The sequence below is a fragment of the Cucurbita pepo genome, chromosome LG02, assembly GCF_002806865.2.
Source record: "Cucurbita pepo subsp. pepo cultivar mu-cu-16 chromosome LG02, ASM280686v2, whole genome shotgun sequence".
Taxonomy (NCBI): domain Eukaryota; kingdom Viridiplantae; phylum Streptophyta; class Magnoliopsida; order Cucurbitales; family Cucurbitaceae; genus Cucurbita; species Cucurbita pepo.
Genome location: NC_036639.1, coordinates 10437213 through 10464475, shown reverse-complemented (window position 1 = coordinate 10464475; position 27263 = coordinate 10437213). Strand labels below are relative to the sequence as shown.

Here is a 27263-nt window from a genome sequence, read left to right as displayed (position 1 = left end):
TACCAAATCCCGGGGCTATAGAAGTTTCTAGAGCTTTTGATACCAAATTACAATAAAACACAATTTGTAGAGATTTGATATAGACGTCTATCTAGTCAGTAAATAGTTTCTAATGATACTATGATAAATATTAATTGTGTAGCCTAAAATTTGTCCGTCATCTTGCTATTCAAATATTAGCTAAGCTCATCCTTAGTTTTAAAGACCAAAAGTACGAACATCACCAAATGTACAAACATCAACTACGCGTTACAAGAAGAAAAAAGGAGTTAGCTCTAAATAAAATTAATGCATAGAACTTGACAAGTTAGTTGTAAAAAAATTAACACAAATCCCTATTTTGAAAAAAAAATATATATATATCCAAAATGATAACGTAGTAATGAACTTCTGGGCTGTCTGTAACACAGGAATTTCACTTCTATTTCGTTTAGACTAAACTAACAACAAAGGACTTGGACTCAAAACAGACAAAGGAATGGAAGCAGTGAATCCAAATTGCTCATTCTCAAGTAAAAAGAGTGTCATATTACATAATGAAGACATGACAGCATAGGAACGATATAACAACAAAGAGGCCCCGCGCCTCCCCATCCAACAGCCAGACTTGTCGTCGGAGACCTAATCTATGATGATGCAGGTTCAGAAGAAGTTGAAGATGGAGCAGATGCTGAAGGCGTCGATCCCAGCGGTGCTGAACCTGAAGATGCTCCTCCTTGCGACTGAGGGGCAGAGCCTTGTGGTGCAGAATGCTGCTGGTATTGATGGCTACCTGGAGGGGGCTGGGGCTGAGGCTGGGGCTGGGGTGGGGGTGGCATGTTCGAATGATAAGGAGGGTATTGTGGATAATGTTGCTGCACATACCCATATGGCGGATAAAATTGCTGTTGATATTGTGCATGTGGTGGTGGTGGGTGCATTGCGTGATATGGATATTGATGTCCCTGCTGGTGTTGTTTCTCCGAACCGGGTCTAGCTTCTGTTGAACTAGCAGGTCCGCTATGGGGTGCCCCCGAATCATGAGTCGAAATCAAAGCTCCCATTCTTTGAGGGTCCATTGAGGGATAGAATGCTCTCTCCTGCTGAGGTGGTGGTGGCGGCATATTGTAGTAGTGCATAGGTTGAGGTTGATCATGCGTTCCCGGAGGGTGTAATTGGCTGTGCTGCTGCGAGATAACGGCCCGCGGCAGCATTCCACTGTGAGCCACTGCTGCTTGCTTTGCTTCATCAGAACCCTCCGACTCTGGTTTTGGTGCTTGAGGTCTACCCCACATCAATTTCAGCCTAAGGCCCTTTACTACCAGCTTGTTAGAAAGCTCTCCTGCAGCCTTCTCTGCACCTTCCCTGGTGGTGTAGGTCACAAAAGCACATGCCCGCTGTAGCACCATTCTGATGGATTCAATTTCACCATGAGCATAAAAGTTATCACGAAGATCTTGTTCGGTGACTCGAGCATCAAGACCACCCACATACAAGGTTCTAATACTCTCATCCTCTGGAGGTTCCAGAGAAGGCATCTCTCCAGCCTTGTTAAGAAGCTTCAGTGCAACTGGATCGTTAACCCTGAGGAGTTCGAAAGGAAAGTAACCTCATTAGCAATTATCTCTGTAAATTCCGAATGACAAAAATAAAATGTGGCTAGTCTAGAAAAATATACGTGATAACTGCGACTTTTAACATTCTTGCAAATAGAAACCGAACTGTGAGAATGAAATATAGCTCAGTCGTCTATTTCGGTTTTATAATGGCCAAGGGGAAAAACTTGATAGGAAAATAAAACTTCATGAATAGAACAAAAGATATAAAGGGTGATGAGATTCAACCCAACAAGGGCCAAGGGGATTACAAGGTTGAGATGTCAAAGGCGGACAAAATATGTATTTCAATGTCACATCTTTCNTTACAAGGTTGAGATGTCAAAGGCGGACAAAATATGTATTTCAACGTCACATCTTTTGAAATACAACTCAACTCACCACAAAATAGTAAATACTAATTTAAATAGCCACTGATCAATTAATTGCATATGAAAAACTGAGCAATCATCTCTGTTCCAGAACAATCATCTCTGTTCCAATAAATAATAACTATAGGAAGACTATATTTCATATGATATAAAGCTGAAACGAAGCTTAAGATATGTAACAAATGCAAGATGTNCAATTAATTGCATATGAAAAACTGAGCAATCATCTCTGTTCCAATAAATAATAACTATGGGAAGACTATATTTCATATGATGTAAAGCTGAAACGAAGCTTAAGATATGTAACAAATGCAAGATGGTGACCATGAAAAAGCATAGAAAATTTGGGTGGTCAGGGACTAAGATCAGACACACAACAATTAATCATTCAAAAGAAAAAAGATCATCCATACCCATAGNCATGAAAAAGCATAGAAAATTTGGGTGGTCAGGGACTAAGATCGGACACACAACAACTAATCATTCGAAAGGAAAAGATCAATCATACCCATAATAACGATCCTTAATATTTTGCTGGGACAACTCTCCAGTTTCAGGCATCTCATGTCTGTAAGGGCATTCCGAACCTCTAGTACATTCACCCCTAATATAAAAACTACAAACATGTGCACGGTTCCTCTTGTAATAGGGGGTAGTTCGTTGAAGTTTCAGAATAGTATCGTTTGGCCGAGCCTTTCCAAAGGAGGACTCATAATCAATACCAGCTCTAGCCTGCATGGTCAACATTCAACTGAATTAGCAAAATCCAAGTTAGCAACAACAGAGCTGCAAAGACCTGCTACAGCAATCATATTTAATTCATTGAATATGTAAAAATTATAAAACAAATCAAATGCCACATAGGATACTTTTATGGTGCACATCCATGGCCATCTAATTAAATTCAATAGCTTTTATCAATTTTCTCAAATTATCTCCTCTTCAAAGGAATAAAATCACATTCCTCCTCAGGTATCTAATATTTCTTTGTTAAATTTTTATCCTCCACTGTTCAAGGAAATTAAGATCCCATTCCTTTAAACGGCCATGCTTCATTATATTAAATATTAATATTAATATTAATTTGTCGCANCTTTAAACGGCCATGCTTCATTATATTAAATATTAATATTAATTTGCCGCGAAGATGAAAGTGAGAGAGAAAACAACATTTCATCCATACACTTCAGCAGAACATGGATGTCCGTTATATAGAGTATGTTTGACCCAATAACATTCAGATTTTAAATCCATATGCCCACAATCTTGATTGAAATCAAGAACATTTGCCAAATATGCCCACCTTTATTACTAACATTTTTCAATCCACTTGCGCAAAAGTACACAGAAAGTGTGACTAACAAAGAAAAAGAATCTAAAGTAAAAAACACTTATTAGGTCTGATATAAATTAATTGATCCAGAACATGATCCAGAACAACAAAAAAACACTTATTAGGTCTGAAAAACACTTATTAGGTAAAGTNTATAAATTAATTGATCCAGAACATGATCCAGAACAACAAAAAAACACTTATTAGGTCTGAAAAACATGATCCAGAACAACAAAGAATCTAAAGTAAAAAACACTTATTAGGTCTGAAAAAGATGTACGAAGCATGATCCAGAACAACAAAAAAAAACTGACAATTTTTTCAATAAGGAAAGAAATAAGCTCAACTTCTTTTCAAGAAAATCGAAAATTGGAAATCATGTCTAATAAGGCAAAAGTTATTTATGTTAAGCAATCAAAACAATCCGACAGTTTAGTTTTTACCATGCTATTAGTATTAGCCATATCTATGTCCATCAAGGCTTATCATAGTGGCTAAGATGGTTGGCTATCATAATGCTTTTCCCTTAACATTCCAAGAGATTGCACCAACAACTGCAAGGACTAATCATCCAATAACTAGAGGAAATACTTAGCAGAAAGTGCATACCTTCCGATCATGCTCCTCGGCAAAATATTCCCTATTCACATCGCTCTTAGGAATAGAATCGTTGGAGTTGATAGACAGGGCAGTATCTCGAACCTGAACTGGTAAGCCATATTCAAGGTCCAAAAGGCAAACTTGACATACATTTTTTAACTTACTGCAAGTCTGGCAAATCTCAGATTTCTTATATCTGGCATCGCGTCCAGGTCTCCACCTGAAAACTGTAAATGGTCGCGTGCAAATTTTGCATTCTTTGTCATAATCAGCTTTCGTCTGCATTCAGATATCGCATTCATTTAATCAAAATAATGTCTAAAGCAAAGATTAAGCATGAATTGCAAAAGAGCNACTGTAAATGGTCGCGTGCAAATTTTGCATTCTTTGTCATAATCAGCTTTCGTCTGCATTCAGATATCGCATTCATTTAATCAAAATAATGTCTAAAGCAAAGACTAAGCATGAATTGCAAAAGAGAACAACTCCAGTAACCACCATCCCTTACTCCCCCACATATTTCATGCTAGTGAGTATATAAAAATCATAAACAGTTAACAGAAACCATCTGGATCTATGTTCAAACGGGACATCAATTGACGGTAATTACACGAACAGAACAGTTCGAGAAGGACTTATTCGAACATTTATGTGATCAATTGTNATTACACGAACAGAACAGTTCGAGAAGGACTTATTCGAACATTCATGTGATCAATTGTGAACTTAGGAACGCAATTCAAGGACGGGTTCGAAGTAACTCGAGGGGTTGGGAGTACTAAACTTAGAGAAGATAGAAGAACAAACATACCATGCGAACATAGGGGTTATCACCAAGGCAAGACTCGCAGATGATGGGGAAATCGGAGCGCTCCCATCCATCAGCTTCCAGATCCCTCAGCAACCGATGCGCCATGGAGAATTCGTGTGGAACTCGACTCTGTTTTGGCTCCCTTGAGTAGGACTGCAAAGGAATCAATCAACTCTTCGGAAGTCCCTCAATCAATAAGTGAGCCTTCAAACTGAATGATCGCCCAGAGCCCATCTTTTTCCAATATTTATAATAAAACGTTAATTTATATATATTTGTTAGATATTTTTTTTTTAATTATTCTGAATTCTTTAAAATACTTTTATATTTTACTGTATTTATATTTAAGTGTTTAAATATATTTAAAAATAAATAAATATAACTTTGATGAGGATAGTTTGTGTGTCTATTAAATTTTAATATTAAACTAATAACAAAATCATTTTAAAATACTTTTATATTTCACTGTATTTATATTTGAGGTCCAGCGTAATAACGGCTAGCTTAAAATTGTTCTGTTATATTGGAATTGTATTTGTCGGAAAAAATAACATATAACTCCGTGTATGAAAATGGTTTTAATAAATAGATTTCCGAAAGTTGGACCAAGTTTAGAGGGAATACTAATAAATGTCATATATTTATTCCGTACAAATAAATTCATAAATTTAATAGACATTGATAAGACAACTCTAACACTCAGCCCAACACTAGCAATATCCCTTTAATAATAATTAACACCTTCTTATACAAAATTCGGATAAACCAAGAGATAAGACCATAATTATATTACCTCTTTGATCGGCAAGATTTGAAACCTCGTTATAAATTGAGTCGCTCCACAATTGAATTTGATCAAAACTTGATTTGATGGTAAATTGAGTCACCCCACAATCGAATATAATCAATACTTGATTAAATGGCTCGGATGCAATTTTACACAAGAATTTATTGAATGGCAAAATTGATGCTTGGATTTCTAAGAGAAACATTTTGAGATCTGAAATACATTCATCAACAAATCTGATTTTTACCTAACTGGTATTTAACCGGGATTTAATGCCGATATCTTTAATCTTCACAAAAGACAAAGTCAAATTGACCATTTTGACCCTTACAAATTTTATACCATTAAAAATAAAACTTTATAAGATGTGTATTTGCCTGCTTAGGTTCGAACTTTGGTTTTTACATTTTTAATCTTCTAGTCGTCTTTGAATCTCTTGTTGGATCGTGTAATAGGTCTATTTGGAACACCCTGATTCTTATCGGATATAATTATAGATTTGCACCGATATAAGGTGTAGAAACATTTTTGTACAAAATTTAACATGTAAAGGTTAATGTAACGAACTCAAGTCCGTCAGCAGATATTGTCCTCTTTCGACTTTCCCTTTCCAACTTTACAACGGTCTCGTCTTTGTTACTCTACTGTAAAGACTAAAGGAAAAGAGGAGGATCGGTTCGTTCCTGAACTACTAAATCCGATGTAACTCGGTAATGCTCGGAAGTCAAGAAACAAGAGAGAGAAAGAAACCCTGATTCTTCTTTCTTCTCCTTATCGTGTAATAGGTCTATTTGGAACACCCGTATAAGGTGTAGAAACATTTTTGTACTAAATTTAACATGTAAAGGTTAATGTAACGAACTTGAATCCGCCAGCAGATATTGTCCTCTTTCGGTTTTACCTTTCCGACTTTAAAACGTTCCGCTAGAAAAAAGTAAAAAAAAAATTTAGAACACAAAAGTTAGATTGAGAGATGAAAACTTTATTATAATTTTGTTTGGAATGCATTTTAGATGGTGCAAGCACAGCCCTTGAACGTTTCAGTACCGCCGAAGCAGTGAAGTACCTGCAGTCACTGTCGGACGTTGGCTAAGTATCAAAACGGGGACGGATTGTGCCGCGCACTCGGCTCGATACGTTCCTTCCTCTGGAACCCGCCCAAATCTTCAGAATCTAATTTAGAGATAATTGTGTGTGGAAATTCAGAACCGCCGGGAAGAGTACGGAAGTTCGGTTGCAGAACTCTGATATGAAATGGATCCAATTGAAGCAACAAAAGAGCTTTCGTTTCGTGTCGGTTTTTCCGGCCACAGCGGCCATCTCAGAGTCGAGCCTCTTTCAACTGTGGAGCGCTCCAGCCCTGTTAGATCGCTCCCGGATTTCATACTTGTAAGCAATTCTTTTTCGCAGTGTAGCCCTCGTGGAAACTTACAGTTAGTATGTGGCTGCATGCAGTTCATGGTTTTTTGAATTTCCGTTTAAAATTACTTTTAGGGTTTATCAACGTTATACCATTCTTCAGTTTTGAGTATTCGGTGTTCAGAATTTTTGTAATTTCGTGCTTATTGCAAGCCTGGTGTCACAATTTCACATAGCAGTTGAGGAAAAGAGGATCTTCAGTTCTTACTGCATAAAGGTTGAGAATGGGATTGAAGCAGGTCTCATACTCCCTTTCTTCTGTTTTTGTATTAGCTATTTCTCAATTTTTCTCTGTGGTGGAATTTCTTAATTTCTTAAGAATGTTTCCTGTCCCATGTATTTGTGTTTCTTTCCCTTCTCAAAGAAAGAGATGTTTCTTGCTAACCCAATTATTTGTAATTTTCCTTGTACCTGAAGGTTTGAATTCTTATCCTCACCTTGTAATGTTATTTTCTAAAAAATGCGACATTGCTTAATTTCCACTAAGCATCAATTATGCACTGTGTTTATTTTTTATTTTTGGTTCAAATTCAGCCTCCCGCATTTCCTAAGGAAACTCCCGAAACAATAAAGGGCTACATAGAAGAGACTTATCTCCAGCCGAGGTTAGACCCTGATGAATTTTCCCCTGAAAAAGTGGGAAGACAGTGGGATTTTGATTGGTTTGAAATGGCAAAAGTATATTTGGATCCATCACAACCAAGATCAGTTGTGGTTCCCACTTGGGTGTTGCCATTTGAACGACCAAAGAAGGACGGAACAACTGGAGGGACATGGGAACCTTGTTCTGTGCAGGTACTGCTTGATTGTTCAATCTGTAAGAGAGAATGTATTGACTTTCCTTATATTTATATTTCGCTATTTTTTTAACTTTCCCTTATTTTGTTCACAAGGAATATCCTAACTCGTGGAACGTTTATGAGGACCAAAGTTTATTCAAGACCTCGCCAGTTGAAAATCTGGTTTGTTTTAATACCTTGGTTTCATTATAAAATGCTGAACAGTGTTTTTGTTTGTGGAGAATATATGTTGAAAACCCTCTTTAATAAGCATTGCTAATGGAGTTTCCTGTTTCTTTCTGACCTATCTGCTAATATCACAGCAGAAAGAAATGTCTGTACAATTTGATGATTTGTTCAAGAAGGCCTGGGAAGAGGAAGCCATAGTATCTGTGGAAGATGGTGTGTGTTCTGGTATTTGTAAACTGAAACACTATAAATTTAAATTGATGATCTCATCAACAAGAAGGTCTGTTTGACACTAAAATTGACATACAAGATTCTACCATATTTGTACGTCAAGTCCTTTTATTGAGTCTGGTTCAATATTGTTGGTTCTATTGATTTTCTTTTGGGTTGAATCAATTTCTTCCGCAGTAAATTTGGTTTAAGTTTTTCCTTTTTGCCTTCAAACTTATTCCAAAAATATTAGAATCAATTTCATTTTATGTCATCTTGAGTCTGTGCATTGGAAAGTAACCTTCAATTTTTGGGTTGAAAATATTAGCCTATTGGGTGTAATTATTTTCAGTCAACATGTTGGCTTAGGAAAATTCATACNTCATTTTATGTCATCTTGAGTCTGTGCATTGGAAAGTAACCTTCAATTTTTGGGTTGAAAATATTAGCCTATTGGGTGTAATTATTTTCAGTCAACATGTTGGCTTAGGAAAATTCATACACACAGCTTTTAAGACGGAAAATGAACTAACCAATATATTCTTGCTAGTTGCTAGTAGATGATTTGGGAGGTTGGTATGGTGGCTTGATAGAATCGTCTTGGAATATACTATTGCTGCAAGCATGAAACACTTGCATTAAGGAAAACTTTATTGAACGGGTGTATATTCTTTGAATGAAAGTATAGTTCCTGTTGTTTGACTCTCTTTCATTCTTTTGTTCTCTATTATTATGTTTGGAAAGGTGAATCACCAAAAGCAGAATCTATTAAGCTAGAAGTTCAAGTAAATCAGCTCGAAGGCTANATTGCTGCAAGCATGAAACACTTGCATTAAGGAAAACTTTATTTAACGGGTGTATATTCTTTGAATGAAAGTATAGTTCTTGTTGTTTGACTCTCTTTCATTCTTTTGTTCTCTATTATTATGTTTGGAAAGGTGAATCACCAAAAGCAGAATCTATTAAGTTAGAAGTTCAAGTAAATCAGCTCGAAGGCTATAGCATTGCACCTGCATTGGAAAAATCTGTGTTGGATGAAATTTTGTCCCTTGATTCTGGAGGATTGTCATTAAGATCCGATCAAGCTACTGACGATGGTAGAGAAAAGAAGGAGGTAAGTAATGGTTTCAATCAACTTTACTTTTGTGCTTTCTGTTCCTTTCTCTTTGTCACTGTTTTTTGCGGTGATTGATAAGCAGGCTTGGGTTGTAGTTGGTGGTCGCGAAGAGATTTCTTTGCACTTCCATGAGCTTGTACCTGATATGGCCCTTGATTTTCCTTTCGAATTGGACACTTTTCAAAAGGAGGTAATTATTATTATTATTTTCTGAAGAAGANCGAATTGGACACTTTTCAAAAGGAGGTAATTATTATTATTATTATTTTCTGAAGAAGATACAAATTTCATTTCTATTGTAAGATATAGTAAGAACGTATGAACAAAAGATGCAATTTACTATGATGTGAAGTTATGTATGAAAGCAATTTTGCTTATATTTCATTGAGTAAAAAACAGTAATATGTATGTAAAAGAACCTCAATCATAGGTCGATAAAAGTAACGATCAAGTAATTTGCCTATGTCTATAAATGGAAGGAGAAATACAGCTATACAAATGTACAAGGAAATAAATAAATGGTTAAAAATCACTTTTTGGTCCCTGAACCTTCATGAAAGCAATAATTTAGTCCATGAACTTTGATTTTAACAATTTAGTTCCTATACCTTCAATTTTGTAACAATTTAGTCTTGAGCTTTAGTATGTAACAATTAGTAACTCTAATTTTGTAATGATCTAGTCCCTATCTTGAAAATTATTGTTAAGATTTCTGAAATCTCTTATATAGGTAGGCCAATAAATTAATTAGGGATCCTATATGTTTATAAGCTACGAAGTCTAAATTGTTATACAATAAAAATCAACATTTAGTTTTGATGATTTTTTTTTTTGTGTCAAGGACTAAATTGTTACAAATTTGAAAGTACAAGGACTAAATTGTTATAATTTGAAAGTTCATGGACTAAATTAATGCTTTCTCGAAAGTTTAAGGACTAAAAGTGTTTTTTAACCTAAATAAAACTTTAAGTTTTCATCTTGATTTTCTGCACTCCCCCAAGCTGGATGACATGCATTCCTAGCTTAGAAATCAGTACCAAGGGTTGTTTGATGTAATGCCATGGTCAATATGTCTGCAACTTGTTATTGGGAAGGCACATGTCTTACATTTATTGTGTTGTTCTTACTCTTCTCTCTAATGAAATGACAATCTATCTCAACAGCTTCATTTGATTATGATGCACTGGATTTTTTTTGCAATAGGAATGATAGATTTTATTATCACACATTAATTCTATGACACCTTCTGTCTGGCTATAACTCAGAAAGTAGGCATTGTAACCTAATTCCTTCATATATTACTTGAGCTAATGATCTAAACTTAGCTTCAACACTACTTCAAACGCCAACTTGTTGCTCCATGCCACTAATTCCATCACATAATAGATGCAAGACCTTAAAGTTGATTTATATTAATGATAAAGATAATAGATATTAGTGAGGCATCATTTTCCTTCCATTCCTTCTGCCACCCAACATAATTCCATATTTTAAGTACCTGATTATCTATCTTTTGGTGGTGCTGTTGGTACTTGGTATTATTTACTTTATGTAGTTCTCATAGTAATTATGACCTAAAATTTTTATTTGAAAGAAAAAAGGTCAACCAAAATTTTTTATTAGTTGTCGAATGAATAATTCATTTCTACTATTGTCTTGTGGTCATTACAGGCTATATATCATCTTGAAAAAGGGGATTCTGTATTTGTTGCTGCACATACATCAGCTGGAAAGACTGTTGTTGCGGAGTATGCATTTGCGCTAGCCACTAAAGTATGAAACGATACTTCCAATGTCACAAATACATATTTTTATGAACAACATAGTTGAGCCTAACACTGGTCCATGTACTCAAGTTTTTTTCATTTGTTTTTGAGCTTGCTTATACTATTATATTCTTAATGAATGCTAAGGTTTTATTTCTAATCTTAATGCCATACAGCACTGTACTAGGGCTGTATATACAGCTCCCATCAAAACCATCAGTAATCAGAAGTATCGGGATTTTTGTGGGAAATTTGATGTTGGACTTTTGACTGGCGATGTCAGCTTGAGGCCAGAGGCTTCTTGTCTTATAATGACAACCGAAATATTAAGGTCAATGCTTTATCGAGGTGCTGATATTATTCGTGATATTGAATGGGTAAAGGAGCTTATTATGTGCTAATCTTTTAAACTGTAATTACCTCCCTCTTTGAGGTCTTTGTATTTAATTATTTATTTTTGTTGTAAATTTTAGTTTTATATAATATACTAACAAATTACTGCATTTACCTTTTCTACTTGCATGTATGGGGAGATAGGTAATATTTGATGAGGTGCACTATGTCAATGATGTTGAAAGAGGTGTTGTTTGGGAAGAAGTTATCATTATGCTTCCAAGGCATATCAATATTGTCCTTCTTTCAGCCACGGTATTGTTCTCCAGTTAATTATCTACAGATGTGAAGGTTACCTTGGGTGTGAGGGGAGCCAAAACGAGATATTCTTCTGTAATCTTACAGTTTATGATTTTTTTAACTTTGAAAGCCACAATATTCTACAAATAAGTTATCCTAAAGTTATAGCATGTATGGACTGTAGTGCTTGTTAATCTGGCAGCATAAATGGACTTTTCACCGAGTGCTGATTATCTTCGATTTTAGGTTCCAAACACTATCGAATTTGCTGACTGGATTGGTAGGACGAAGCAAAAAAGAATTCATGTCACTGGGTAAGAAGAGATTTGAGATTTCTACTCCTGGCAGTCATACTTTGGGAGTTTTGGGGGTTCTTCGAGGGATGCTAAACTCAAAACCTTTTTTTTTTTTTTGGTCCAAATTATTTTTCAATTATTCTGTTGATATTTATACTGAGGTTCTTTTACCCCTAGGGTTTAGACTGCATTTTCACTCCTTTTAGAATTTGTATACTTAATATTTTGTGTATCTTTTCATTCAAATCAATGAAAAATGTGTATCATGTTTAGAAAAAAGCTCTAAATATGCAAAACAAGTTTTAAGAACAATTTGGAAAATACACGCACCTAAAAATTTATGATGGGATTTATTTTTATTTTGTCCTTTTCTTTTCCGTGCTTGCTTTATTTTGTGGATGCTATAAGATTTTTCTTTATGTAATTTCTAGTTATTTGTCTTGACATTAATGGAATTCTTTTTACTGTTTATCGTTATCAGGACTACCAAAAGACCAGTACCTCTGGAGCACTGCATATTTTATTCTGGTGAATCGTATAAAATATGTGAAAATGAAATTTTCTTATCTCATGGACTAAAAGCTGCCAAAGATGCATCCAAGAAAAAAACTTCAAGTGTTGCTAGCGGATCCCATGTTGGGGCTTCAGCATCAAATGATGGAGCAAGGAATCGAAAAAATGAAAGCTTTAATCGAAGCAAACAGAATAAGCATTCAGGTTCCCAGAATTTAGGGAACTTTTCAGGATCAAGTTGGGGAAATCAAAAGAATGGAGATAGCCAAAACAATTGGGGATCAAGGAGATCAGATGCTTCTTCGTGGTTGTTACTTATTAATAAGCTCTCAAAGAAATCTCTATTACCCGTATGCACTCTAAAACCATTCTCACACATATTTGTGATTTGTAATATGTCCAAAGTCTAGCCAATCACGTCAAAAGGTTTCTTTCTTCTGCACGGATTGTGTCAATTTTCACATTGAAAGTTCTTGTTTTGCTGATTTTTTTAGATAGTGTGTGGCCTTTTTTTTATTTAAAAAAGTAATTTTTAAATTTTTTTTAATAAATTAATTTCTACTAACACATTTTTGGCTGCTATTCATGCCATGTACAGGTGGTTATATTTTGCTTCTCAAAAAATCGTTGTGATAAATCAGCTGATAGTATCTACAGTATTGACCTCACTAGTAGTTCTGAGAAAAGCGAAATTCGCGTCTTTTGTGACAAAGCCTTTTCGCGTTTAAAGGGATCTGACAGAACCTTACCCCAGGTTTGGTATATTGGATGTTTTACTGATTAATTAATTATTCAATCAAATTTTATGCAATGTAATAACAAGGTAACATATGCAGATTGTTAGAGTTCAAGGACTTCTTCATAGAGGGATAGGAGTGCATCATGCAGGTCTTCTTCCAATTGTTAAAGAAGTTGTTGAAATGCTATTTTGTCGTGGCGTGATAAAGGTAAAGTTGTCTCTAATGAACCTCATTTTTTATTTTAACTTTATTTTATGTTGCTTTTATTTGATAAGTGATAACCAGTCACATTTGCATCCTGAGAGTTTACAGTAGTCATTTGTACTAACTAAATTCATTAGATACAATGGAGTTCAAGTGATAATGGTAGGTCTATGCTTATCTCTATCTTTGTTGCAGGTTTTGTTTTCAACAGAAACGTTTGCAATGGGAGTTAATGCGCCGGCAAGAACGGTGGGTGTCATTGATCATCATGGATTGTAATTGAAAAACATTATTACAGATAGTAGGTTTGCCGTGAGCTGCTATGTCTTCAAAATCAAGTTTGTTTCATGTGTTGGGTTGATTTTCTTTTGTCAATAGTTAATGGTATCAATCTTTTTNAGTTTGTTTCATGTGTTGGGTTGATTTTCTTTTGTCAATAGTTGATGGTATCAATCTTTGATTCTCAAGTTAGTTTCATTTGTATACTATCATATATCTAACATGAAAGCGAATTTGGGCTGTTGGAACCACTGTAATTTTTCACTCAATTCACAATCTAGTTGTTTATTTTCGGGTTGTTGTTTAGCTAATATTCATCTCTCTTGTCGAAATATGTGAAAACATGGTCAAGAATCAAGATAGGGAAGACTTGTTGCTTTTCTATGTTAATACTTCACTCCTTTTTTTTAGCCGGGGCAGTTATTGACAGTATGTTGCTTTNCAAGAATCAAGATAGGGAAGACTTGTTGCTTTTCTATGTTAATGCTTCACTCCTTTTTTTTAGCCGGGACAGTTATTGACAGTATGTTGCTTAGCTCATATGAATGATTGACTTGCATCTTTTTTGAACAAAAAGCAAACTTTTCATTCATCTTATAACTTATATCTGACCTCTAAGGATTACTTACAGGTTGTTTTTGACACTTTAAGGAAGTTTGATGGGAAGGAGTTTAGGCAGTTATTACCAGGGGAATATACCCAAATGGCAGGTCGTGCTGGTAGAAGGGGGTTGGATAAAATTGGCACTGTCATTGTAATGTGTCGTGACGAGATTCCAGAAGAGAAGGATTTGAAGCGCGTGATAGTTGGAAGTGCTACCAAGCTTGAATCTCAATTCCGTTTGACGTATATTATGATCCTACATCTTCTTCGAGTGGAAGAGCTAAAGGTATGTTATAATGCTTTGGGAAAAGGTTCTCTCTCATAGATTTAGAATAAGGCGTCAAAAAGGATCTCTTGGGAAGCAAGGTGGCACACATAAAGTGTAATGACCCTAGATTTCTACTTACTTAGAGTCGCTACCGTCATTATAATGTAATTATTCTGTGCGGAAGTAGGGTTTAAACTTTATCATAAAACATAAACTTCATCTTAAAACACTGCCATGGACTTACGTGTTCGAAAACATTTGTAAATGACACAATGAAATTCTAAATGAAATAAATAAGCGTTAAAATTAAAAATACCGNTAAAACACTGCCATGGACTTACGTGTTCGAAAACATTTGTAAAATGACACAATGAAATTCTAAATGAAATAAATAAGCGTTAAAATTAAACACACCATATTCTAACCTAAGTCTAAGAAAAACACAACTACCCTATGCATGTGCNATTAAAAATACCGTATTCTAACCTAAGTCTAAGAAAAACACAACTACCCTATGCATGTGCCATGGTCTCCATGACAGTATTTTAAGATGATATTTATATTTCATGAAGAAGTTTAAATGTTTATTTCCACGTAGAAATGATTATCTAGCTACTCTAGGTAAGAAGAAATCTAGGGTCGTTTCATAAGGTGTTTATTTATTTTTTATTTACTTCTAAATTTTTTTAAAAAAATTTAACATATATCTAAATATCTATCTATCNAAATGATTATCTAGCTACTCTAGGTAAGAAGAAATCTAGGGTCCTTTCATAAGGTGTTTATTTATTTTTTATTTACTTCTAATTTTTTTTAAAAAAATTTAACATATATCTAAATATCTATCTATATATATATAATATAATTTTGTATGAAAACAAAACCTCAAGAAACAAAAGCAGTCCTCCCTTTTTTGTTCACTGTGCTTAAAGTCCAAAGCACTGATGAGCTTTAGTGTGCTTCACATTAAAAAAGTATTAACATTTCTAGTTAGGTTAATATTTTAATCAGAAGAACTTGTTAAGACGTTTTCTTATCAACAACGGGAATTTTTTTATCGCATAGTTAAATGTTTTGGTTGTGAGCGGCAGAGCATTTTTGTTGATTGTTGTTAAAATTTCTTCCTTCTCCATATTGTTAATTCTGGAGTGTTTTGGTGCACTGTTCAAACTTCTCTCTTAGTAGTTTTGTTGATTTAACATGTTGTTGGTAATCATTCCTACAGGTAGAAGACATGTTAAAAAGAAGTTTTGCTGAATTCCATGCACAGAAGAAACTCCCTGAAAAGCAGCAACTTTTAATGCGAAAGCTAGCTCAACCTACGAGAACTGTAGAGTATGTTTACAGTGATGATATATAGTAGTCTCTTATGGTTAACATGTTACTCTCTGAATTCTTATTTGGACTAGCTTGTGCAAACTTCAACTATTCTCATAGGACAAGTGTCTATAACCCTGGAACATTTGGTTGCCAAATAAATTTTTGAGACATTAAATCATAGGTAGATAGCCACTATGATTGAATCCATTCTCTTTAAGCACTTTACTTCATACAATGGTCGTTATTGACTACTAAGCCAACCTAAGATAGTTGCGTAGGTTAGAACTATGATTATGGCCCTTTTTGGAGGTGAATAGATTAAATAAAGAAGGGGAATTAATGAAATTGGCAGAGGAGGAAGTAATAAGCAGACTAAGCAAGTGGAAAAAACTTTCTCCTCTCACAAGGAGAGTTTCTTTAGTATTCACGACTCCATTATAGGATTATCTATCACCTATTCTATCTTTTGATTCGTCTTGTTTTATCTTTTACTTTCATACGTTGTGCTATTTGAAAGATGTGATGGGTCAAAAAGTGAGAAGGGAGTTGGAAAAAATTGGTTTAGGAGAAGACTGGAAGGAAAGGAATAGCATGGAGTATGACAGTCCATTATAAAATCCTAAAGTTCAGACTGAAGAGGGGTGAATCAATGTTTTTCAGCCATTGAAATTAGGCTTGATCTGCTTGAATGTAATGGTGGGAGGAAAAATTAATAGGACAAATTGATTCTAATCAGGATATTTAAATATTTCCTTATTCTTGTTACGAATGCATTGTGATGAACAATGTGGGAGTTGATATCGCTTTGCCTCTTTGCTATATGCAAAGCAGCAGGATCTGGGGCTGCTTATCCTCCAGTTGCTGAGGGGTTATCTTTTTAATGCTATGCTTTTTACATTTATCCTTTGGCACCACTCAGGACTAGTATCTTTTGGGAGAATATAGACTTTCAAGTAGGTAATGGATACAGAACTTCCGGACTCTGGGTCCGTTCCGAAGGAATTCTAGAATTATCTAGCTTCTAGCTTTCTACTACCTGTCTAAACTCCCCACCTCGCATCACAACTTTTATGCTCATTACCCTACCCGTGCAACCCATCGTTATTATTCTGTTATTAACATAATTTAATTTACCTTTAAAGACTTCTACACCCTTCTCTTATGATGATATCTCAACCCATGTTTTTCCATTTTGCTTGGTTCCCTTCGGCCACCTTGGAGCTTATTTGAAGCAAGTAGAGGGTTTGCCGTTGCTATCAAAATAATAGTTGAATCTTATTAAAAAAAAATCAAAATAATAGTTGAAACCTTATTGTCATACACCTATCTCACGTTTCTAGGAAAAGGACGGGCTCCATACCGTCATTGATGGGTCCTGTTTCATGTTTCCAGTATATCATTCNGACGGGCTCCATACCGTCATTGATGGGTCCTGTTTCATGTTTCTAGTATATCATTCTAATAGTTTAAGTTATGTAATTTATTAAGGTGGTTCAGATTTTTCGTATTTCGTTTGTTATAATTTCGAAGTCTTTGGGCATGAATAAATAATTGATGGCTCCTACAAATTCGAACGNATAATTTCGAAGTCTTTGGGCATGAATAAATAATTGATGGCTCTTACAAATTCGAACGAACGCATAATTAAATGGCTCATAAATCTGTTTGCTGCCTGTAGATGTATTAAAGGTGAGCCAGCCATTGAGGAATACTACGATTTATATGCTGAAGCTGAGAAGAATAGCAACCAGATCTCAGAAGCAGTCATGCAATCGTCTGCAATTCAACAATTTCTTACTCCGGGAAGAGTGGTCGTCGTAAAATCACAATCTGTGAGTGTTTATGAGAATATTCACATAAATGTAATTGATGTGATGTGAACTTCCATTTATATTACATTTTCACCTTGGATTTTAAAAAATATTTTTATGGCTAATCAGTATATAATATCATAGGGACTAAACCCAATTTTACTATTACCAGGACAAAGATCACCTACTTTCAGTCATTGTCAAAGCCCTTCCCATGGCTAGCAGGCAGTATATTGTTCTGGTGCTAAAACCTGATTCACCACCTGTCCAAAGTTCCTCAAGCGATGATTCAGACAAGAAAAAAGAGGATTTTCCCCAAGGTTACTTTATGGTACCAAAGTCAAAACGTGGCCTTGAAAATGATTATTATTCTCCATCTACACGTAAAGGATCCGGTATTGTGAATATAAGATTACCACATGCTGGTGCAGCGGCAGGAGTAAGTTATGAGGTTAGAGGAGTTGATGCCAAAGAATTTTTGTGCGTGTGCAATAAAAAGATACAATTAAACCCAGGTAGGCTTCTTGAAGATGTAAACAATGTTGCTTACTCCCAGACAGTTCAACAACTTTTGGATATAAAATCTGATGGGAAGTTTCCTCCAGCCCTCGATCCGTTAAAAGGTAGCATCTTCATTACCTTTCTATTAACACGACAAACAATATTAAGCAGTGGTAAATCACTTGACATATTGTGCATTCATTCATATTCAACAGATATGTAACTTTTGGATGCACGCATTTCTCGATGAACTATGCATATTTCTCTGTTACAGTTAAGTTAGCTACATTCGTCCCTTTCGTTTGATCGAAGTTTAAGCTAACTAAGTAGGAAGCCTGAACATCCTATTTTAAGATGAGTGTCATACCAGAGATTTGCTAGACAGACAGAATTAGACATGCTCTTGAGAAATCTCAGATACCTGGTTTAGTATCTTTTAGTTTTCCTATTCCAAATTTCAGAGTACATGTTGCAACCACGTTCTTAAGACATGGTGGGTTTTGCGGAGAAAATGAAGAAAAGTATTAAAAAACCAAGATATGAGTGTCCTTTTTCAAAACTAGTAATATTAACATCAAGGAACCAAGTAGTTGTTAAATAAAACATTTATCCATAGAAACTAAGTATCTGTTTAGGAAAGGTGTTTATGTTTTTTCAGACAGTTATTCACAAATTTTGCCAATTGGGAGTCCTTTTCGTAATATTTACGACACTCGTCTTCTTGGTGCTCCCGTCCGTCATAAGGATTTTTGTAACTACTGCTTTTCACACCCTTTTTGCCAATTGGGATGCTTTTCTTTAACCCCTTTGTCTTTCAGGGACATCTCATCTTCTTGTTTTGTACATTCCCCTTTTTTGTGATCGATCTACATCTCGTTTCTTATTAAGATAAAAAAAAGTTGATTGGGTCTCTCCTATCCCTTGGTTGTTATATCTTTATTGAGATTAGTTAGAATTTCAGTGTAAATTCATATATGGTGATAGTCTTTTGGTATAGGTTGTTCTGGTTTATTGGCTTTTAGTTGGGGTATTCTTTTGTACGTTGTATTTTGGGTTGGTTTTCTTTGTTGTTCTTTGTTGTATGCTTGTTGACTAAAGAAGCATAGACACTTTAGTTTGGATGACATGTTAAAAGTCGAACATTTGTTGGATCTTCCATCGTTTGATCCTTGTTGGACACTTGTTAGCACATAAAACATGCATTATATACTTTACTAGTTGTACAAAATAAATATTAGTTCGTGGCTTGTTAAAGATGTATTAAGCGTAATAGTAGACATAAATATTAATATAGGGAATAATAACAAAATTTAAGAGCTTAATACATCAAACTCAATTTGTAGCATATGAATATATAAGCTTATTGGCCTTAAATTTTCTTGGTATAAAAACTATAGGTATATTTATAAAAATGTATATTTAATAAGCATGTCCATACCCTATCCTAAACTATTAGAAACTAATGTGTTCGAGTACATGATCGTGAGTTCATGTCCCGTCTCTGTATCCATGCTTCTTGTGTTGTTGAGAAAAGAACTTTATAAAGTAATTTGTGTCGCTTCTCAAAGGAACTTAGGGAAAGCCACTTTCGGGAAACATGTCGGTCTCTTGAGAACCTTTGTATGCTACTCTGTCATTTATTCACATGCTCGTATCTCGAGCATAATTAAAACTCAAGGGTACCTAGTTATTTATCAAGTGATTAACTCGTCTACAATGGCGATTCCTTGCAACATGCCATTGAGGTATCAATGCATTTATGCGAAGTACGTTATCACCGTGCAAATCATTGTACATTTATTTTCTGTTACATTTAAGAAAGTTATAGAATACATATTTTAAGTATTCATCTACTTCTACTTATGCTTACTTTATAATGGCGATTCCTTTTTAGACTTGAAGTTAAAAGATGTGAATCTTGTGGAGGCATACAAGGGTTGGACTGACTTAGTGCTAAAGATGGTAGCTAACAAATGCCATGGCTGTATAAAACTGGGGGAACACCTGAAATTAGCATCAGAGATAAAGAAACACAAAGAGGAAGTCAATAACCTTAAGTTTCAAATGTCCGACGAAGCACTTCAACAAATGCCCGATTTTCAGGGCCGGGTAGTTATTATTATTATTTTTTTCTGGATATATTTGAGTTAGATATATGGTTTATATCTGCAGCAGCATTCTNAATCTTGATTTATTATTTGAGTTAGATATATGGTTTATATCTGCAGCAGCATTCTAAAATTTCGGTTTGCGTGACAGATTGACGTTTTAAAGGAAATTGGCTGTATAAATGCTGACCTGGTTGTTCAAATCAAAGGACGTGTTGCTTGCGAGATGAACTCTGGGGAGGAGTTGATCTGTACAGAGTGTTTATTTGAGAATCAATTGGATGACCTCGAACCAGAAGAAGCAGTGGCGTTAATGTCTGCTTTCGTGTTCCAGCAGAGAAATACTTCCGAACCTTCCCTTACCCCGAAGCTGTCTATGGCTAAAAAAAGGTACATGTTTCTGTACTTTTTTTCCAAAATAAAAACAAATAAATAGTATTATTTTTAAAATATAAAAAAAGGGTGGTCTAAGGATCCTACATTAGATAGCCCATTTGAATCTTTTAGGTCCCTTTAAATTGAAAAAGATCAGAAGAGGCGATTGGAACTTAATTCATCAACCTTAGAAAACTTGAAAGAATTTATTGTGGTGGTTGACCTGACAAAAGTAGAATGCCCATATTATTGTCAATGTTTTTTTGGATCTAAGAATCATTAATTTTTGTACTAAGAATGTAAGAACGTGACATGAAGCCCTCGGAAGTTCGAATGGAGCCAAGTTTGGTCCATGTGTCACCCTGATATCTCGAGGGGCAAAATGTTGGGTTCCAAACTCACCCGAACCGAGCCAAGTTTTTCGAAATTTGCTTCGTCTGTTGTTGCTCTCATTCTCTTAACTACTTTATTAGCAATCAAAATGGCATCAAGGATGTAAAGGCTCCTTGGTTCACTACGATATTCTTTTGAACATCATTCCTAAACTTTATTGCTATCCCCTCAGCTATGACCGTGTAGAGACAAATTAGGCTTCTTTGGCAACACAAGGTTTTGCTGACAATTTCATGAACTTATATGAACATGATTATTAAATATGTAATTCTCTGCCTATGCCAAGTACTGGTTTCATTCTCATTTCTGGAGTCCTTAAACTTAAGCTGTGTAAATAATAAAACGTCGAATATGCTGTGATTGTCCGTATAAACTTTTTAAGAAATGAGAAGGTGATCTTGGAAATGTATTTTTATCAGATTGTACGAGACAGCTATACGACTTGGAAAGCTTCAAGCCCAGTTCAGACTCCCAGTTGATTGCGAGGAGTACGCTCGAGACAATCTCAAGTTCGGTCTTGTCGAAGTAGTCTACGAATGGGCAAAAGTAACCATTTCTCCGCTAGATGTTAATCGAACCTCTAGTTTTGCTTTTGTTTTCTAGGCCTCTCAGCCCTGCATGTTTTTTCCAACTGTGCAGGGAACTCCATTTGCAGATATTTGTGAGCTCACAGATGTTCCTGAAGGCATGATAGTGAGAACTATAGTCAGATTGGACGAAACGTGCCGAGAATTCAAAAACGCAGCGGCGATTATGGGTAATTCTGCACTGCATAAGAAGATGGAGACTGCGTCGAATGCTATAAAGCGCGATATCGTGTTTTCTGCTAGTTTGTACATCACCGGACTCTGAAATGGCCAATTCTAAGGTATGTTGCCTCTTGAATTCATGAAATTACATGAGTCAATTCAGAATAGAATGTTGAACTATAGTAGGCATAGAGTTTTGTACATTATCATGTACTCTTTTTGTTAGTTAGAAAAGTGTCGAGAGAAAACAAGATGATCAGTTCAATGATACGAGCCTATTAGTTTTCATCTGCCTTCTATTAGTTCATGATCATCACTTCAAATTATTAGCAAATTAATTTTTGCCTAGCTTATATCTCCCCGAGGAAGCTCTAAGGTTTAAAATCTTTAAATCTCGTGCAACGATTGAAGAAGAATATTCTCTTCTTTGGGTTTTTCCTTTCGGGCTTTCTTTTAAAGTTTTTAAAACGCGTCTACTAGGAAGAGGATTCCACACCCCTTATAAAGAATGTTTTGTTCTCTCCAACCGATGTGGGATCTTACAATTCATCCACTTCTGGGCCCAGCATCCTTGCTGGCACACCGCCTCATGTCCACTCCCCTTTGGGTCTTAGCCTCCTCGCTAGTACATTACCCGATGTCTGGCTCTAATACCATTTGTAACGGTCCAAGCTCACTGTTAGCAGATATTGTCCTCTTTGGACTTTTCCTTTCAGGGTTCTCTTTAAGGTTTTTAAAATGCGTCGGTTATAGAAAGATTTCCACTCTCATAAATAATGCTTTGTTCTTCTCTCCAACCGACGTGGGATCTCACAATTATGATTAATGTAAATTTGTAGAATCCTTATCTAAATTAAAATAGTAAATATAAGCCTTAAAGTTGTTGGAGGGTGGATTATCAAATATAAATTACACATCTTTGTAGTTCAGTACCATAAAGCAACATTTTGATGACATGATGCATAGTTCTTGATGAGCTCCAGTAAGTCAGTCTCTTTACCAAGTATCACTCCTGTTTGGCTTGCCAGAAATAACATTTTCCTAAACGCGTCTACTAGGAAGAGGATTCCACACCCCTTATAAAAAATGTTTTGTTCTCTCCAACCGATGTGGGATCTTACAATTCATCCACTTCTGGGCCCAGCATCCTTGCTGGCACACCATCTCATGTCCACTCCCCTTTGGGTCTTAGCCTCCTCGCTAGTACATTATCCGATGTCTGGCTCTAATACCATTTGTAACGGTCCAAGCTCACTGTTAGCAGATATTATCCTCTTTGGACTTTTCCTTTCGGGGTTCTCTTTAAGGTTTTTAAAATGCGTCGGTTATAGAAAGATTTCCACTCATAAATAATGCTTTGTTCTTCTCTCCAACCGACGTGAGATCAAAACTTTGTAGAATCCTTATCTAAAATAAAATAGTAAATATAAGCCTTAAAGTTGTTGGAGGGTGGATTATCAAATATAAATTACACATCTTTGTAGTTCTATCTTACTTAAACCTACATTAATAGCATATTGCTAAGTACCCAAAGTCCATAAAGTACACATTTCCAAACTAAGTACCATAAAGCAACATTTTGATGACATGATGCATAGTTCTTGATGAGCTCCAGTAAGTCAGTTTCTTCTCTAAGTATCACTCCTGTTTGGCTTGCCAGAAATAACATTTTCCTGAATATAAATCCATTTGAATTCCTTCAGCTTTTTACTTTACTAAAACAATAAATCAATATGATGCTTAAGAACATATAATCGCAAATCAATAGTCATCTTCTAAATATATTTCTATAATGATAAATAATTGAAGCATGAAGATGCCTATAAGACCAGAATCACAAGTTTTATTTCAAATGAACTATTCACAAGCAAAAAAAAAAAAAAAAGTATTCTTCTAAAATAGAGATCAGTGATTTAGTTTTGTTTCCATAAGATCAAAATATACTTTAATCTAACCACGGATGGCATTCGAATATAATATTTGTTATGTTCGTCTTATTTGTACATAATTACATCGTTTTTTTTTTTATATAATATTCTTAAATAAGGTATTCTTCTAAAACATTATCTCTCTAAAGGTTAGAACATCAAAATTCTTTGTTGAATGTTAAAAAAGAAAAACTCTTGAAGTTCAAATTTTCAAAACTGTAATTATATTTCAATAATTCTTTTTGGGTTTTTAAATATCATTAAAGTTTTAAAAGTATGTTTTCAAAAAAAAAAAATTTAAAAAAAGGGTTAAATTATCATTTTAAATTCTAGCCTATGAGGGTTTAAAAGTTTTATTATAATGTAGTAAAAGATTTATATGGATATTTTATCATATGAAATTTTTTTATAGCTCACATTGTTGTAAAAAAAAAAATTGGATTTTTAAATTCAACTAACCGATGGTATCTCTAACCTCTTTCAAACTAATAGAACTAAAATGATAATTTGACCTAAAAAAATTACTAACAAATGAGCAGGATTTGTAAAAGAAGAGAACGTACTTGCTGAAACAAGAGCTTCAAATTATACGAATTCATCCAAACAAAATCAATCAGTTACTGCAAATTATGGAGATTTTACCTGATCATTACTGGCCGGAATCCATTCATTGGTGGCTGGATTTCCCCTGCAAGAGGCATGGCAGCAAGTGGCAGTTGCAGAATCTGCTGCGAGTTTGAAACCTTTGCAATCTCCATTCTCCGTTTTGATGAATCCTGTTCCTGTCTGAAATCAAATTCAACTTCTTAGTAAACACAAAAACAGAGAATGAGGCTGATCGATTGATCGATGGAGAGAGTACCGTGTGGTGCTGTTTGTCTACGTAATTTAGATCGTCGTAATACTTCGTCTCCACAAATTCCTCAGAGATGTTGCCGTTTTGACCATCACAAGCAAGTCTCTGCTCAAATTTCAGAACAATCGAGGACTCAACAGAATGAAAATACTCTCACATTGTTCAATTTCTCCACAAATTTCTACACTGTTCATCTACATTTGATTGGATTTAACCTCTGATTCAACTTAAGAAGCACACTTAGTACTGCATTTCAGAGACCTAGAGGATCGAATCAATGATTCACTAACAGAAAGCTCAATCGAGAAAACTAATCGGAGAACTAACCTCGCGAGGATCGGATTCGAGGCGCTGAAACACGGCGAGTTCAGGAATGTAATCATCCTTGCGATTTACACTGTCGACATAATGCGCAGAGAATTCGCTACGCTGAGGCTTAGTATGGCGCTTCGGTGCGACGCCATTGAAGTACTCTCGAGTTTTGGCCTCCATCTCTCCTTCTTCCTCCATGGATAGACGAGCGTCGCTCCTCCCAGGCTTTTGGCCATTCTCCATTTCTGTTGATTCTCGGTTTCTAGGTTTTCGACCGTCGATCGATTAATTGCAGTAGATTTTGAGCGACGAGTGGATTTTAGGCTCTGCCACGATTAATTGGTGAGATGGAACACTGATTTTGGGGACCAAAACTGAAAAGAGATCTCACTTTTTGGTGAAACAAGAAAAAATCTCAACAAAAAACGAAAAACCTCATCCGTCTACCTACGCCCGCTACGACTTTCCAGCCTTTCGCTTGGTCCACCATGGCCGCGCATACCAAGGTTTCTTCATGCACGTGAATTGCTCTGCTTTTATGTTTCAAAATTGCTATCATTCCAATAATTGTGGTACTATAATCTTTTATACACCATTATTATTACATAAACTGTTCAATAATTTTTCATTGATATTAACCACTTTATGAGAAGGCGTTCATCCACCGAATCGAATCCGAGTCAAAAGTACCATAGAGGTTAACGACGTCCGAACACAGAAATGAGGAAATTTTTTCTTAGAACTGAGGTAATATCTAATCCTCTTACTCATAATGACTTCCATCGTCCTTCTATTTACTGGAATAACAACGATGGTTAAGATAGCTAATAGTTGCTCGGTGTCACGGTCATACTCGTACAAGACGTGTTGCCCATGGCCGCATGCCCATGACAAGCCCAACCCTTTATGTTTTTTCATATTCTAGTGTTTTACTTTTGTATTTCTAGGAAGTATGACGTTTTAGAAATATTATGTCTAGGCCTGTCAGACATGAAATGCCTCATAATGTACTATAGGGGGATACGACTAGTTGTCAACTTCTCCCTACCCAAGGTTATATACTGTGAGCGGTTGTTATTTCTCTCTTGCTTGCTTATATAACGTCTCTTTCAAAAATCTCTCTCTGCCCTCGTTTTCTAAAACCTTATCTTAAAACCAAAGCAAAAAACTCGAGCATACGTCGCTTGGCTGTAGGAGACGCAAGAACGAATTGGCTTAGCTCACTTGTCGTTGGAAAGTGAGTGCCGCACAATCGTAAGTCCGCTGCCATCAAAAGTGCGATTGAGATACTCAGCTCATATTAGCCTGACCTTGTTCAACTACTACAACGGACAATAAGAACCGTATCGGGCCTTACATCTATCTATAGTCCTTTGAGAATTTGAGAAGCTAAAATAGCAAAGAACGAAATTAAGAGTAAGTAACGTGATCATGTCAAAGTTTCTTAGACTGGTATCACAGTAGTGTGAGGATAGTTTTTGCTCTTAAAAGTGAGGAGTAAGTAACGTGACTACAAGAAATGTCAAGATTAAACAATTGGCTCATAAATATCATTAAAATATAATAATAATAATAATTTTTTTTTTTATTAATATTGATGTATATGAATTGGATTGGATTTGAGAAATCTTTTGAACAACGTGTTTGAGTTAGTTGGACTGGTGAGATAGATGATCTAAATAGAGTTCACAACCCAACCCAACCTAACTTGAACTCTATTGGATTGTCAGATTTTTTTAATCATTTTTTTATTAAAACACTACTTATATGTCACGCATATTATATCAATAACTAAAATTTCACAGAGCTCGCAACCCATCATCAACCTCTGTTACAAAAGTCAATGGTTCTTAATATTCATAATAAGTAGATTGAGCTATAACTTTGTGTTTGAGTTGGTCGAATTGACCAAAATAATAATAATAATAATAATCTAACGATGAAGGTCTGCTTTGAGCATAAGCTCTCGTGACTCTACTTTGAGCTTCCCAAAAGAATTTATTGGAACACAATATTTTTTGATTATAAACCCACGATTATTCCCTAAATTAGTCGATGTGGGATTTTCATCCAACAAACCCAACTTTATAGTTTGAGTTGGATAAACCGAGTTCATTGAGTTATCGAGTCATATAAACATTCTCGGTAAAATGTACATTTACTCGACTAAAATTATAGTTAGTTTTAATGTTTTTTATCCTTAGATGAAAAGAGTAAAATTATTTATTTTTTTTCACCTAATCCATAAATTATAAATTTAGTATAAAGTAATTAAATTAGGTTAGCTAGGATCGGGTGTACTTCACCGCAATACGGTTGCACCAAATCCAGCCAACTGCCTTCTCTTACCACCATCAACTTCTCATTGAATTTTATTTCTCTTTTTTTTTTTTTTTT

General features: G+C 35.3%; 4 protein-coding genes across 10 annotated transcripts; 2 read left to right on the top strand and 2 right to left on the bottom strand.

Moving 5' to 3' along the window:
• Positions 1 to 391: 391 nt before the first annotated feature.
• LOC111788754 (zinc finger CCCH domain-containing protein 40-like) lies at positions 392 to 4937 on the bottom strand. Its single transcript, XM_023669236.1, has 4 exons — positions 4711 to 4937; positions 3909 to 4178; positions 2475 to 2698; positions 392 to 1563 (listed from the first exon to the last, which is right to left on the bottom strand). Exons 1-4 carry the CDS (start codon positions 4813 to 4815, stop codon positions 627 to 629), a joined length of 1536 nt encoding a protein of 511 aa, XP_023525004.1. The 5' UTR covers positions 4816 to 4937; the 3' UTR covers positions 392 to 626.
• Positions 4938 to 6505: 1568 nt separating this feature from the next.
• LOC111788454 (DExH-box ATP-dependent RNA helicase DExH11-like) lies at positions 6506 to 7908 on the top strand. The gene is made up of 3 exons (XM_023668788.1): positions 6506 to 6886; positions 7451 to 7711; positions 7810 to 7908. Exons 1-3 carry the CDS (start codon positions 6752 to 6754, stop codon positions 7906 to 7908), a joined length of 495 nt encoding a protein of 164 aa, XP_023524556.1. The 5' UTR covers positions 6506 to 6751.
• LOC111788753 (DExH-box ATP-dependent RNA helicase DExH11) lies at positions 7806 to 22063 on the top strand. 4 transcript variants are annotated; one of them, XM_023669235.1, is made up of 20 exons: positions 7806 to 7878; positions 8022 to 8097; positions 9033 to 9208; positions 9291 to 9401; positions 10883 to 10984; positions 11154 to 11354; positions 11515 to 11625; positions 11857 to 11924; positions 12388 to 12769; positions 13018 to 13173; positions 13256 to 13366; positions 13559 to 13612; positions 14274 to 14531; positions 15739 to 15848; positions 17512 to 17665; positions 17817 to 18267; positions 20040 to 20254; positions 20405 to 20643; positions 21441 to 21567; positions 21661 to 22063. In XM_023669235.1, the coding sequence occupies exons 2-20, from the start codon at positions 8028 to 8030 to the stop codon at positions 21871 to 21873; spliced, it is 3309 nt and encodes a 1102-aa protein (XP_023525003.1). In that variant the 5' UTR covers positions 7806 to 7878; positions 8022 to 8027; the 3' UTR covers positions 21874 to 22063. The 4 variants fall into 4 exon arrangements, with proteins under 4 accessions (XP_023525003.1, XP_023525000.1, XP_023525002.1 ...); XM_023669232.1 differs by having other exon boundaries at positions 8022 to 8109; XM_023669234.1 differs by having other exon boundaries at positions 7809 to 7878; positions 8019 to 8097.
• A 554-nt stretch (positions 22064 to 22617) lies between these two features.
• On the bottom strand, positions 22618 to 25391 carry LOC111787681. Of its 4 annotated transcripts, none has more exons than XM_023667703.1 (4): positions 24882 to 25391; positions 24561 to 24659; positions 24341 to 24484; positions 22618 to 22811 (listed from the first exon to the last, which is right to left on the bottom strand). In XM_023667703.1, the coding sequence occupies exons 1-4, from the start codon at positions 25107 to 25109 to the stop codon at positions 22767 to 22769; spliced, it is 516 nt and encodes a 171-aa protein (XP_023523471.1). In that variant the 5' UTR covers positions 25110 to 25391; the 3' UTR covers positions 22618 to 22766. The 4 variants fall into 4 exon arrangements, with proteins under 4 accessions (XP_023523471.1, XP_023523473.1, XP_023523474.1 ...); XM_023667705.1 differs by lacking the exon at positions 22618 to 22811 and adding an exon at positions 23179 to 23422; XM_023667706.1 differs by lacking the exon at positions 22618 to 22811 and adding an exon at positions 23179 to 23414.
• Positions 25392 to 27263: the final 1872 nt, after the last annotated feature.

Excerpts from the sequence above, each read along its gene's own strand:
- LOC111787681 (XM_023667703.1), bottom strand. The coding sequence starts at position 25,109 with ATGGAGAATGGCCAAAAGCCTGGGAGGAGCGACGCTCGTCTATCCATG. Across the intron at positions 24,660-24,881 it reads TCGAATCCGATCCTCGCGAG|AGACTTGCTTGTGATGGTCA; the intron begins GTTAGTTCTCCG and ends AAATTTGAGCAG. Across the intron at positions 22,812-24,340 it reads TTCCGGCCAGTAATGATCAG|GAAAATGTTATTTCTGGCAA; the intron begins GTAAAATCTCCA and ends AGACGCGTTTAG.
- LOC111788754 (XM_023669236.1), bottom strand. The coding sequence starts at position 4,815 with ATGGCGCATCGGTTGCTGAGGGATCTGGAAGCTGATGGATGGGAGCGC. Across the intron at positions 4,179-4,710 it reads ATAACCCCTATGTTCGCATG|ACGAAAGCTGATTATGACAA; the intron begins GTATGTTTGTTC and ends ATCTGAATGCAG. Across the intron at positions 1,564-2,474 it reads ATTAAGGATCGTTATTATGG|GGTTAACGATCCAGTTGCAC; the intron begins GTATGATTGATC and ends CGAACTCCTCAG.
- LOC111788454 (XM_023668788.1), top strand. The coding sequence starts at position 6,752 with ATGGATCCAATTGAAGCAACAAAAGAGCTTTCGTTTCGTGTCGGTTTT. Across the intron at positions 6,887-7,450 it reads CGCTCCCGGATTTCATACTT|CCTCCCGCATTTCCTAAGGA; the intron begins GTAAGCAATTCT and ends GTTCAAATTCAG. Across the intron at positions 7,712-7,809 it reads GGGAACCTTGTTCTGTGCAG|GAATATCCTAACTCGTGGAA; the intron begins GTACTGCTTGAT and ends TTTGTTCACAAG.
- LOC111788753 (XM_023669232.1), top strand. The coding sequence starts at position 8,028 with ATGTCTGTACAATTTGATGATTTGTTCAAGAAGGCCTGGGAAGAGGAA. Across the intron at positions 9,402-10,882 it reads TGGACACTTTTCAAAAGGAG|GCTATATATCATCTTGAAAA; the intron begins GTAATTATTATT and ends TGGTCATTACAG. Across the intron at positions 20,644-21,440 it reads CTGTCTATGGCTAAAAAAAG|ATTGTACGAGACAGCTATAC; the intron begins GTACATGTTTCT and ends TATTTTTATCAG.